Below are 13,669 nucleotides of genomic sequence, written 5' to 3' on the forward strand. Positions count from 1 at the left end.
GAGAGTTTTAAGGCACTATCGAGAGTTATAAGTCGCGGTCGAGAGTTGTAAGTCGTGATCGCGAGTTATAAGTCGCGATCGAGAGTTGTGAGTCGCTAACGAGAGTTATAAGTCGCGATCGAGGGTTATAAGTTGCGATCGCCAGTAATAAGTCGCGATCGAGAGTTATAAGTCGCTATCGAGAGTTATAAGTCGCTATCGAGAGTTATAAGTTGGGATCGCGAGTTATAAGTCACGATCGCGAGTTATAAGTCGCGATCGAGAGTTATAAGTCGCTATCGAGAGTTATAAGTCGCGATCGACAGTTATAAGTCGCTATCGAGAGTTATAAGTTGGGATCGAGAGTTATAAGTTGTGATCGAGAGTTATAAGTTGCGATCGCGAGTTATACGTGGCGATCGCGAGTTATAAGTTGCGATCGCGAGTTATAAGTTGCGATCGCGAGTTATAAGTTGCGATGGAGAGTTTTAAGGCACTATCGAGAGTTATAAGTCGCGATCGTGAGTTATAAGTTGCGATCGAGAGTTGTAAGTCGTGATCGCGAGTTATAAGTCGCGATCGCGTGCGATAAGTCGCGATCGCTAGTTATAAGTCGCGATCGCGAGTTTTATGTTGCGATCGAGAGTTATAAGTCGCTAACGAGAGTTATAAGTCGCGATCGAGGGTTATAAGTCGCGATCGAGAGTTATAAGTTGCGATCGAGAGTTATAAGTTGCGATCGCGAGTTATAAGTCGCTATCGAGAGTTATAAGTCGCTATCGAGAGTTATAAGTTGGGATCGCGAGTTATAAGTCGCGATCGCGAGTGATATGTCGCGATCGGGACTTATAAGTCGCGTCGAGAGTTATAAGTTTCTATCGAGAGTTATAAGTCGCGATCGCGAGTTATAAGTCGCGATCGAGACTTATAAGTCGCGTCGAGAGTTATAAGTTTCTATCGAGAGTTATAACTTGCGATCGTTAGTTGTAAGTCGCGTTGGAGAGTTATAAGTTGCGATCGAGAGTTATAAGTCGCGGTCGAGAGTTATAAGACGCTATCGAGAGTTCTAAGTTGCGATCGAGAGTTATAAGTTGCGATCGTTAGTTATAAGTCGCGATCGAGAGTTATAAGTTGCGATCGAGAGTTATAATTCGTAATCGCGAGTTATAAGTCGCGATCGCGAGCTATAAGTCGCGATCGCGAGTTATAAGTCGCGATCGCGAGTCATTAGTTGCGATCGAAAGTGATTAGTTGCGATCGAAAGTTATTAGTCGCGATTGCGGTTAAGAAAATCGCGGTCGAGAGACAAAGAAAGAGAAAAAACGAAAGCTATGCTCATTTATTAAGGTGATTCCTCACATTTGCATTGTGCATCCTTACTGCGCATAATTTATGGCTTTATTAGGGCCCGTTCGTGCACACGCACATTGAAAACATGGCGGATTTGTCTTGATATTAAGTTCTGTCAGTTTAAGAATGGCTATAGCTCACTAACGAGCTCGGACACCACAAATTTTTTTCCAGTTATTTTAATCAACTAATTATTAGCTTTGCGTGAAGAAAGACTGATCTGATTTCTATTGTTGAAAATTGAATAAATGAGGGAAATAGCAGCTGCACTGTAGTCTTTTCTATTTTGCAGTTTGATAGCCGTGTGGGGCAATTTGGGTCCAATATTTTAACAAGGATTCAGCTGTCTGCCAAAATCAAACTTAAAAAGTTTATTTGTGTCCGACACAAGTATTGACTTTAGTTTGAGGCGTGTTTTTATGAGTATGGGCTCACAAAGAGTTTACAATAACTTGGAATGCGTTCTTGTAATAAGCATTAAATAATGCTAAAATGGGACATTTTTAATGCCTCACTGCTCCTTAACGAGCATGGACACCCCCATTTTTTATTTTATAATTAAAGTTCTCATATGATAAATATTCAGTGGACAAAGTTGAACAAAAATCTATTGGCAGTTTTATTTCAGGGGAATTACCTTAAGTCGTCAAAGCAAAATTTTTCATGTAACAATGAAAAATATCGAGTTGTCTCTTACAAGCCACCGTAAAAAATGCAGTAAAAGAGGCATCGCACTGTAAATCACAAAACAAAATACATCTGGATAGTAAGAAGGGCTAATGTGACAAAAAAAAGAAAAGCTCGTATTTCATTCGATTTCTCTGAGGAACAATAGCAGCTTATTCCGCATGTTTGCCCTCGACCTGCTGGAAACGTGCAACGCATAAAGCGTGGAGAATGTCACGTTTTTTAATTCGGAAAATGTGAGGTTTAAAAATCAGTCTAACTTAATTTTCCTTTTAACAAAAATGATAACAGTTAACGCCCCAGTTTTAAGCTATTCTTGCTAGAGCTTCATTTTCTCTCCTTTTGGTCAGCACCAAGAATTGCGACCTCTGGCCGGGTCCAACACCGGATGTCCGCGATTCACGGACTTCTCGTCATTCTGCGCATGCTCAGAGTCAAGTGTGACAAATCTGATTGGTTTCAGTCTCATTCTATTGTGTTTGCAAAGCCAATCAGAACCGGAATCTCACTGGACCTATCCAGAGGTCGTGATTCTTGGTGCTGAACAAAACGAGCGCGGCCTCTGAGGACGAGAATGGCTAGAGCTTCTTAAATAGTCATGTAAGTTCCGAACTCATTCCCTGGTAAAGATTATTTTCACTGTCACGCAACGAAAAAATAAGTCGAAAACTATTCAGTGGATAAAGTCTAGAAATCTTAATCTTATCTAAGACAGGTAAAGTAGACACTTCTCCAAGTTTTGGGTCTCTGCGTTTTCCCAAACTTCAGATATTCGTCGAAATATTTTGCGCAAATTTACAGAGCCCAGTGTGGAGCCGCCATGTTGGTGGAACTCTGTGCTCTATCAACATGGCGGCCGGAAAATAATGAAAACATCTGGAACTTACTTTGGCTATCTAGGCGACTGATTATCTTAACTGAACCAACAAACATTTACACAAGCACTTTTCCTAACACTTAACTCCTAAAAAGGCTAAAAATCACCAGATATATGTTATTTGCCGGCTGGGAGGTCCGTCGGGTGAAAACTGTGACCGACGACTTGAAAATGCAGCATTTTCAAGCCCGAGGTCAAAGTTTTTCACCATACGGACCTCCCAGCCAGCAAATAACACGTTTATTTTATTTTTCCTGCAGTAAATTGATTTTACTGCCGGATTACAAATGGGTTTGTTGACGCAAATCTTGTCTTTGAATTAGCTTGCGCGCCGTCTACTAACGATTTGTAAAAAATGTTGGCAACGAGCGAGTGACTCAGATAGTAGACAAAGAAAGATGTATTAAAGAACAGATTTTTTTCGAACTACTTTATGTTGGTTGCACTTATTTCACCAGTTAAGTTCTCCAAAATTGTTTTTGCGATGTGAAATTTCGTGCGAATTGTTTGAAGTTTTGCTACAAAGACAATTTCTGTCAGTCGTTGCTTTTGAAATCAATTGAAATCAGACATTTCTACCGTAAATTGAATAGCAGAAAGCGAGGAAATTCGTTAAGTGTATTCCACAGAAATTCTCCTAAATACGGCAACGATCAGAGAGGTAAACTCGTCTGAAATTGACTCAAATTTTACGGCGAGAGAAACACAGGATTTAATACGCGCCATTACAGCGCCAAGCTACAAACAACCAAGCAAACTGCCACAACTTCAAAGCTCTCAATTGAATTTACTTACAGTGAAATTTCCTTGGCATTCTAAAGTGAACAGAGATAAACTTGCGTTGACTAATCGTCGATGGATGTGTAAAAAAGGCAAAAGATTGACGATTACCGCTAACTTTTAGGAGCGAAATTTAGGCAGCGGGGAAAAATTCCGACCAGTGGGCCGTATCGTGAAAAGCTGGACCGGTCACTTGCGTATGATTAGCCAAGCAAATTCGAGGATTTAGGATTCCGGCCCGCTCAGATGTTTGAGAAAAAAATAAAGGTATATATTTTTCCACAAACGTGATCGGAGCGGTATGTCACGCATCGCCATAACTCCGAACTTCAAACGGCGCTGGTTTCCAAACCAAGCACGCTATTGAGGTGAAAAGTTGTAAACAGATATAAGTTTAGATCCCCTTATGCCTTATGAGGATAAAAATTATCGTGGCTCTTTAGTTTTGGATTTAGGAAGTTGATGACGTCACGTGAAAACGATCTATATTACAGAACGAGATATAAAAGCAGTGTTCCTTGTTTCCTGTTCGTATAACATTCAGGGCGCTCCACCAGGCGTAAGATGCGGCATGATGGCGAGTCGTGATAGTTCCCCACTCAACTTTACTTGCCGGGTGGTGAATTTACTAAATAATAACTTAATATTCACAAGTCGGACGATTCGAAATTCCTTTCGCGTCGAATCTAGTCGACAGTATCGAGTATGGATGTTTGACTTGGGATGATTTGCACTGAACTCTGAAGGCAAAATCCACATTTCAATCTTGTTAACTACTTCAGCGACTCCGCTAGTAAAGGCTTCACTTTATCGACTGCACTAGACCGGTTCTCAGAATGACAAGCCTCGTCATTGGTAGAAATAGAAAATGTGAGTCGTCTGTACGTACATAATCAATTCATACCTACCCTGCTTTCCAGCTTGGCTTATTTGGTGTCTGACTTGCTCGCCTTTTCAGATCGTCCAGAGTTTTTAATCCTGTACGTGAAATACCAAGAGCCGCCATAGCTTGAAACATTTCAAACAGGTCGTCGATTTCCTCGATATTTTTGGTTTTGCTAAGAGCCATTTTCCCAGATTTCAGTGGATTAAGGTCATTGCTCTTTAGATAGCACCGTGGTAGAGAACTAAACGTCAGAAGTTAACTTCAAAGGAAAGCCTTTTTGAGGAAAAGCTCTATCACTTTCCTTGAAGCTATCGGAGCAGTGTTGTTTTACATCTAATTGTAGGCATGGCACCCGTGTGTTGTTTTCATAACTTTTTGGGTCAATGCTCTGTTGTTTGTTTCATTGTTCTCTCAGCCAATCTTACGACAAACTAATTCTGAGAACTAGATTAAAGTGGCTATGAGCCAGTCTCATCATGGAAATTGGATCGTTTATAGACAGTGGCAATTAACACAGGTCATATATCGTTTGTACCGAGCTAGTAACATAAACCAGACGCAGAGTCCAAAGATTGTTATCATTGCCGAAAGGCAAGTTTGGGTTTATGAGCCCCTCCCAGGGGTTTTAGGGAACAAGGGAACTGGAGCATTTATTTTCAGGGAACAGGGGATACGTTCAGTTTATTTTCAGGGAACAAGGGAACTCTTGAGTAGATTTTTGGGAACAAGGGAACACCAATCTATTTTCAACAACATGTTTTTTTTTTTTAACTTTCCGAACCCCTAAAATATAAAATCTATTACGTACTTGAGTGTCAGGCGAGATTATTTCGAAATGATTATTATTACGAGCTTCGCAAGACATCTTTGGAATGCTTGTTTCTTCCATGTGGCAAAATTCAAGATGGCGAAAACTGCCACAGTTCGAGAAACTATCACAGCTTGAATTCGATTACAGATTCAGCAGGGCAATCAAGGAACGGTTGAAGAGGCAATGTTTTACACCATTTGCTTACTTCACAGCTCCCAAGTCCTATTACCAACAGGTTTTCACCACCACACATTACAAGGATTTACCCAAGTTATGCCCTCCAAAGGCACACAAACTATCTGAGAAGCAAGTGAGTGAAATGAGGAACTGGAGAGCAATGTATGGTCAGAGTGTCCCCCAGAAAACAGAGCGAAACATGACAACAAAGGACAATCCAGGAACTCTGCCCATAAATATCTGTATGCAACTGACTCTCCGACTGTACAGCCCCTAGATTTCACAGTGCTGAGTGAAGCAGCAGCAGTCCCAGTGCCGCATAGGGAAACAACAGAGACTTTTTACAAACAAAGCCAGATTGTTTGTGGTAAAGCTTATTCCAGTGATACTCGTCAGTTGTTCATAATGGCCTGTCTGCAAGAGAATGTGAGTGTTGGCATGAAGAGGGTGAAAGCCAAAGTGTTCATTCAAGATCCTTTCAATCCAGTGCTTTTCATGGAAGATGCAGACAGATATGTCGATGTAAGTAACATTGTTTGTGCCCTAACCTGCTATAACTACCGTGAAGATATCCTAGAGCTTGATGTGCTTCACCATACCACATGAATGAAGTCTTAACTGTCGCAGAGGCAGCTGAGACAGTTGAGATGACAGAAACTGTAGCCAATGAAGTACAGCATGAGCGGATCTCAAGCAGAAGAAAGAGGCGGTTCGAAAGCGATTTTTTCTACTATGAATAGAAAGGTAAAACAAGCAAACAAATATGGGGAACAATGATAAACATTTTTGGTGATCAAGGGTACGGTGCAAAAATTTTTCGGGATCAAGGGAACATGAGCTAAAAACATATTTGGGAACAAGGGGTTTTATTTATGGGGAACAAGGGATAAACTCCAAAAATATCAAGGGATCATGGGAACATGTACCCCCCCCCCCCCCGGGAGGGGCTCGTTTATCACGAGGCAATATTTCGGCGTTGTTGTTGTTGTTGTTGTTGTTGTTTTTCTTTGTAGTTAGATCAAAACAAGTGGACAGCTCATATATCAAGGCTAATTAGACGTATCGCAAGCAATGATATAACATGATGTACCAAGCTAGAGAGGCGATAAATAAAGTTATAGCCCACTGACTACCGACGAAAGTGTATTTTGAGCGGAAGCTAGAGGTGTCACGCCATCATACGGGTCAGTGTTTTTTGACGTATTCTAGAATGGACTTAGTTTTCAAACAGGTGCCGGGCGTAATTGAACAAATGGCAGTAGTTATTTTGTCAAAAAAAAAAAATCACCTTTGTGCGAACTGAATACCTTTAATTATGTCAAATGACTGAATAAAAACGTCCTGGTTTTCCACGAAAAAGGAACAATTTCCGAGAATGAAAATAAATAAATAAATGTGCGTCGTCAAATGGAAAAGACATAAAAAACCCAGAATCGGTTTGCAGTCTAAGAATATTATTTGTAATGCTTGGGGACAAAGGTTTTTAAAATGTCGAGACGTTGTCCAATTTTACCGCTATTTTTTGGTTGTTTCCCTTTTATGGAACATGGCCAGGTTGTGTATACAAAATAATCAAGATGGGGGTTAAAGCAGAAGAACACCCCCTCCTCTTCCCCCCCCCCCTCCCCCCCCCAAAAAAAATATCTTAAGTAACAAAAAGTCTTTACTTAAAGAAGCATATTTAAACCATGGCAAAAATAGCATCCTTTTAACTTCAATGTTGATATTAATGGGAGACCCATCGCACGGGCCAATTTAACGGTCTTTCTTGGAGGAGTTTTAGATGACAACTTAATTGGAATTCTTACGTATCTAGCCTAGCAAATAAAATTTCTCAATCCAGAGGTATAATTATTACATCTATTTTTTTTTCTTTCAAAAACTTCTCTCCGTATGCTTTATGATTCAGTGGTAATTCCAAACCTTAATTACTGTAATCTAGTTTAGGGATTTACCGTACAAAACGAACCTTCAAAGAATTGTAATTTTGGCGCAAGTCTGCAAGTCTTCAAGTCCTATTATAAGGCTCGCACAGAACCGAATTTTAAGAAATTTAACTTGCTTAAACTTTAAGACATTCATTCAGTACATCTAGGTCAGTTTATGTTCTCGTATAAAAACTCTCTTCTCCCTCAAAAGTTTGAAATATATTCAAAGAAAACAACCAAATCCATGGTCACAATTAACACAAAGCAAGCACACTCCTTTCGTCTTCCATTATGTAGAACTAATATCCGGCAATTCTGTATAATTTTTTTATCGTGGTCCAAAATATTTTAAAACTTTTCCTCTTGAGATCACTGGCTCTTCATAATATCTATTAGCGGCAATTACTAATTCTGTTAAGCGTACAGATATGGCTTGTCAATACGCCATTTACTATTTGACGCAAGCATTATCGAAAGTGACGCAAAGCGATAACATCATTTCGATGAAAACAAAAAGCCAAGACATAATTTGGAAAACCTCCCACTTTGCAGGTGACAGCCTCTTGCCCACCATCCAAAGACTGCTTACAGGAGTCGATCTACAAAATAATCATCCTCGGAGACCCAGGGGCAGCTAGTCGTGACGATGCGATTTTTTCGGGGGACGCGATAGCGTTGGGCGAAAGTTAACTTCAAGTGCGAGAGAACCCCTGGAAACTCACTCTTACCGAACCAGTTCCAGAAGCGTTCGAAATCCTTGCCGCTGATTAATAAGTTCTGTACTGGACTATCTTCGCACGCCACCAACAACTGTACAGAAATCGCGTACATTAGCTATACAAATTTACGATATATCTTCAATAAGTCCGCCGTGAAAATTAATCGACGAGTATTGTTTCCTTGCGCCCATGTTCCAGCTTGTCACTTCCTCGACTTCTTTGAATATTTTTTTTCTGAAACTCTCCACGAGACGGGCGAAGCAACTACCACGGGCGAAGCAGCTACCTCGATCGATGAGGAAGCCAGCAGGGGCGGATCCAGGAATTTCTGAAAGGGGGGGTTGTACACTATTGTGACCGCCAATGGTGTGGAAGGCGAGTTACGGCCCCGTACCTCTGGCACGAGCTTTTAAGGGGTCCGGAGCCATGCCCCTCCCCTCAAAAAATAATGTTTCCGATTTTGCTCTCTAAAACGCCTTTTGCAGCATTCCCGAGACTTGAAAAGAGTTGTGAAGGCATGATATAAAATCTGGAATTTATCTTATTTCTCAGCCAGGAACCCAAAACTAATAATGCATGATTGAAAGGACAGCAGTATCATCAATAGTTATTTGTCATTTCTCTACATACCTCGTAAATCAAACAACGTAGCCTGAAATAGTCTTCCAGGATGAGCTTTTACAAAGGCCTCGCATATCTCGTCTACCTCGAATCTCTCAGGGTAATGCATAGTGTTACGAGTATCGTTGAAGAGCAGGGTTGTTTCCAGACAGAACTCAGGATCGCTGGTAACAGCAACAAACTAATTTATTTCCGTAAGGTAACTTCGTGAGTTTACAGCACTAAGCTTCTTCAAATCTGAATCAATCTCTCTCACAGAAGAAACGCTCGCTCTAATATACATGAGGCTTAAAGTTCTAGAAACTTCTATTACAAGCTAAATTAAGTAGTTTGATACAGTTTCTAATCTGAGTAATTACATAAGGATTAGAATGTTCTGGAATGTTCTTATACAAATTGGTCACGGTTGAATGACGTCCGGTTCTAGATTGTTCTAGAAATTGACTTAGACAATTTTTCGTAACACATAGCAATAACAGCGAGATCTGAAAAGCGCTCTTCAGACATCGTTGATCTGGTGTAGGTTTTGATCCGTTTCATGAGCGAAAAGGACCGCTCAGCTTCCGCACTACTGATTGGTAGAGTGCACGCAATGAGCAGAAGACGATGGATGTTTGGAAAAGCATCCTCGTCACACGCGCCAAGTGCTAATAGAAGATTGCTTGGAAGTTCCTTCTCTGCTGACTGCCACATCGTTTGCCATTTTCGCAGCTCATTCCCAAGGGATTTGGGAAATGGAAGGTCATTCTCCCAGAACAGCATGCCTTCTGTTGCTTCAGATAGCTCCAGGGTGTTTTTAACTATGATTGAGGGTACTAGATAAAGCAAGTCACGGGCGTGGCGATCCTCGTCAGAAAATCGGTCTTGCATTTGACTAATCAGGGAATCAAGAAGGGGAATAGCCACAGATTTTTTGTAATGATCAATTGGACTAGAACTGGGAATGTTTGAGCGATTCCTCTTTATGCTTGTCTTTCTGGGAATAGCTTCAACGATTCCCAGTTTCTCCACAAGGTCTAATATTTCTTTGTTCTGAACCACGAACTTACCTGATTTCTTTGTATGAAAATCTGTCATTTTCTTCATTTTCCGTCCAACGTTGAACACACTTCAACAATACTCAAACATTCGCTTGGTCCCAATCCCACTCGTTTAAGTTTGAATGAATTTCACCTGTTCATGTCGCCTATTATATCTGATCCTGTCTGATGACGCGATCCTGATACGACCTTCTTGCAAGTAATATCCTCCACAGCAGTCGCGAAATGTACATTATCTTTTCAAAACTTGAAAAGCAGTCGAATGGTGGAAGTTAAACAACTTTGTAAAAAACAATTTTATTCTATTATTTTTAGGAAGAATCAAACAAAATAACCAAAAACAACGCTTTCAGTCTAGGTGCCACGTAGTCCGCAATAATATTTGAGCAGTTTCCCGTTGTTTTTTTTCTTTGTACAATTTGACAAGTTTTAATGCCAGTTACTCGGGAATGTTTTGGAGATTCGCGTGTAAATTTCACCGCGAGGTTAATGGTAGTAAACTTTCCAAGCGCTGATTGGCTCAGTGATCTGAGAACCCAGTTGAAGGCGTTTGTGGGCGGAGTTTGTTTGCGAAACAAGAGATTTTTCTAAGCGCTGTTTTTTCGAATAAATTTTTTCGCTTGAAGCAGACACTTTAAAGAATTACAACTCAAAGGGAATTTGTTCGATTGCCCTCAAATTTAGACAGTAGCTAGATTGACATATAAAAAAACCAAAAACGTGTCTGCGAATTGTTTATTTCGTAATATTTTTTTCTCCGAGAGCGATTTTCGTATGATCACTTCACATTTTTTTAAATCGTACTTCGAAAATGTTCTGTAACCTTTTATTGCAATTGAATATGGCAAAACGCAGACACGCTTTTTTAGCGCTTTTTGTCCTGAAACCGAGTGGAAAATAAATTAGCGAAAAACAAAATTCTCTTTGGCTTGTAGCTTCCAACAGTTGATTAGGGCGCTCGCATTAAGTGGTCGTGAAAAAAAATCGATAATTCATTTAATTTCAAAATTCTTGGTATAGTTTGATAACCAGCTCTATAAGCTTTAGTTTGATATAGCGGTTTATATTAGGTATCTACAGCTTAAACTGGACGCGAGACACCCCTAAAGGTATACGGTAAAAAATCTAGAAAATTTTCAATGTGTTAAAAGTTTTAATTGTAATTTTAAGACAAATAGTTGGCATATTTTGTTCCGAGGTGGCTGGCAACAGTTTCCATCATTTTTCCAAGATTGGTGCTACTTTGGTAGATCAGTACTACGTACCATTTTATTTTTCATTTAATGCTTAAATAATGGCAGCAAACACATGCCTAAACATTGTTGAACAAACTCTTGTTCTAAGGCCATCCTAGCTTGATTAAATACATTCAAATATCGCCCTAACCGCTCTCACACGTCCAAAGTAACCTATAAAGCAGGATGCTGGGACTGTATGAATTTTACGTTGGCAAACCAAGACGAAGACTCCATGACAGAAGAAATTAAAATTCAAGGCCCTTGCTAAAAGCGACCATTCTAAAGCCATTGCTGATCACCACAGGTCACAACATAAAACGGGAATATTTTGACATTTTTGCTTCCCGCAAAAGTGACCTTCATTGCAGAATTAAGGAGACTCTGCTCATTCAAGAGCTAAAGCCTTTTCTTAATGTCAACGTCAATAGCGAGAAGTTGTCGCCTTACTAGCTGTCACTTCTCATGATGTATACTTGTATACAGGTTTACTTGCTGCTGTTAATCAATTCTATAATAAAAAAAATTGGGTCACTGAACTCGTTTTTATGCTATAAGCAGTCAAAGCCAAATAGAAGGGTGTTTATAGCAGGTTATGCTGTTGCTCTGGAGATCTTTTGCGACACAAAAATTACCCCACTTTGTTTACCGATGATAGAAATTTTTTTGAGTGATTATTACGGCATTAACTGAAAAAGGAGGGGTAACAGTGATTAATTAAAGATGAAGTGCTAAGAAATGCTAGAAACCTTTGTGAGCCACCTTATATTTGGCGATCACAGACATTTCAATGCGTCATAAGCTTAAAAAAAGCGGCTTCAGTTTGTATTTTTAGAGATCTGTTTCTGCTTTCGATGTAATGTTTACCTTAGTAACAATATGCTTTTTGAAATTAAGAATTTTATTTCTGAAGATAATTCTTTGGGGAAAAGGGGGAGGGGGTGCCACTTTTCTGTAAGCCCCGTTTTGAGGATTTTGTATACCGATCCAGGCCCTACCTTGTTCCATAAGAATAAACTATGAACCTTAGTGGAAATATAGTTCTGTCATGACGATACGGAACGTCGTCCAGTTTTATGGCTAGTTTTTGGTTTGTTTGTGCATGACCGGTTGTGGGGGAGGGGGGGAGATCACTCTTGAAATTAACGGAGCTATAAGAATAACTAAACAGTCAAAAAAATGTAAGCAAACTTAAGTAGTAGTCAAAATGAGATGTGGAACAGCATAATGCACTCTAGTGTCACGTAGCATGGATTAGAATGTGTTATTCAGTTTCTGAATAAATGGAACACAATGAAGTGTTATGGCGTAATGTAGTGCTGTGTTGTTTGATAAATATATTAATAAACAAACTCGGCTCATTGTATTAATTTTCCCGCGTTTCTCAGCTCTACGCTTAACGGCCGGTGCATACAAACGTGCTTTACTGAACAATGACTCATTTTAACTTGGACCATTTCTGAAAGGGAATAGCTCTCCTAAGTTTGATTGTGTATATTCACTGAGTTAAAACATTGATGCACGCCATCCAACGTAGAAGAGTGCTCCCGTTTCAGAATAGGCCAAAGTTATAGCAAATTGCCTAAGTTAAACCAAACTACCGAAAAACAGTCACCAATACGTAGAATTCATACCCGAAATAACGATATTCAAACAAATATCCATATTTCAATTCGATGTAAAAATACAAACCACAGGCGAAGCTCTTCCTTGGGCAACCTCCTCATGCAGGGGTGGCGAATGGTAATTGCGACACTCTGCGAGACGGCGAGACAAGCGTTTTTCTTTGCGAGCCCGAGACATTTTGACTTTTTAGATTGCAAGACCGAGACCTCAAAGTGTTTTGAGTGCGAGCGCGAGACGTTCAGATTCTTAAAATTCGTGGAATTAAGACAATTAGGAGAAGTTAGGATTACCTTGTTCTCGGAAAATTTGTAAGTTGCTTCATTGAAATTCCATATCATGTAAAGACACGACGTAATTTATAAAAACAGATAAAGGAACGAATTGGGACTTCGAGACCCTAAGCCTTGCGAAAAATCGAGACTCCGAGACAGCTTCGTAGAAAAATCGAGACTGCGACCATTCGCCACCCCTTCATGCGGAGACACCTCACCTAAAGTAGGGTGTGGTCCGGTCAGATAATAAATATTTCATCCCCCTATAAGACTGTATCTTTCCCGAGCAGACAATTATCATAATCCCAAGGAAGTTCGCTTGCAGAAGGGAGAACATTACCGGCTATCCACAAAACTCGAAAACAAAGCGTGAATTGTAGAACTCAGCTCTAATATCCGTGGGACAGGATATATGGCTAGACAACGATGTGCAGATCCCTAGGGGTCATGATATTCTCGCTCCACTCATCCTCAGATCAGTACCAAGAAGGTTGTTCAGTCTATTGTTTTGTTCCCTTCCTTCTAAAATTGCTCTTTCAACTCTCCCAAAAATTCAGTGAGTACAAGGTGAGAGTGCTGTGTAATAGAATGCTGGTTTTTCCAGCCAGCAAGAAACATCTACTTGGCCTTACAATTCCGTTGAGTAACCCCGTAAGAAAGCCCACTCTATTAATATTAATC

The 13,669-nt window shown here is 40.1% G+C and overlaps 1 protein-coding gene across 1 annotated transcript; it reads right to left on the minus strand.

Annotated features, from left to right (window-relative positions):
• Nucleotides 1-8,816: 8,816 nt before the first annotated feature.
• Nucleotides 8,817-9,901, minus strand: LOC149108703 (52 kDa repressor of the inhibitor of the protein kinase-like). Its single transcript, XM_089293815.1, has 2 exons — nt 9,286-9,901; nt 8,817-8,926 (listed from the first exon to the last, which is right to left on the minus strand). Exons 1-2 carry the CDS (start codon nt 9,899-9,901, stop codon nt 8,817-8,819), a joined length of 726 nt encoding a protein of 241 aa, XP_089149941.1.
• Between the last annotated feature and the right edge of the window lie 3,768 nt (nt 9,902-13,669).

Source organism: Orbicella faveolata, unplaced genomic scaffold (assembly GCF_042242905.1).
Source record: "Orbicella faveolata isolate gen_17 unplaced genomic scaffold, um_ofav_v1 contig_25, whole genome shotgun sequence".
In the NCBI taxonomy this organism is placed as follows: domain Eukaryota; kingdom Metazoa; phylum Cnidaria; class Anthozoa; order Scleractinia; family Merulinidae; genus Orbicella; species Orbicella faveolata.

Excerpts from the sequence above, each read along its gene's own strand:
- LOC149108703 (XM_089293815.1), bottom strand. The coding sequence starts at position 9,901 with ATGAAGAAAATGACAGATTTTCATACAAAGAAATCAGGTAAGTTCGTG. Across the intron at positions 8,927-9,285 it reads TTCAGATCTCGCTGTTATTG|CTATGCATTACCCTGAGAGA; the intron begins CTATGTGTTACG and ends ATACTCGTAACA.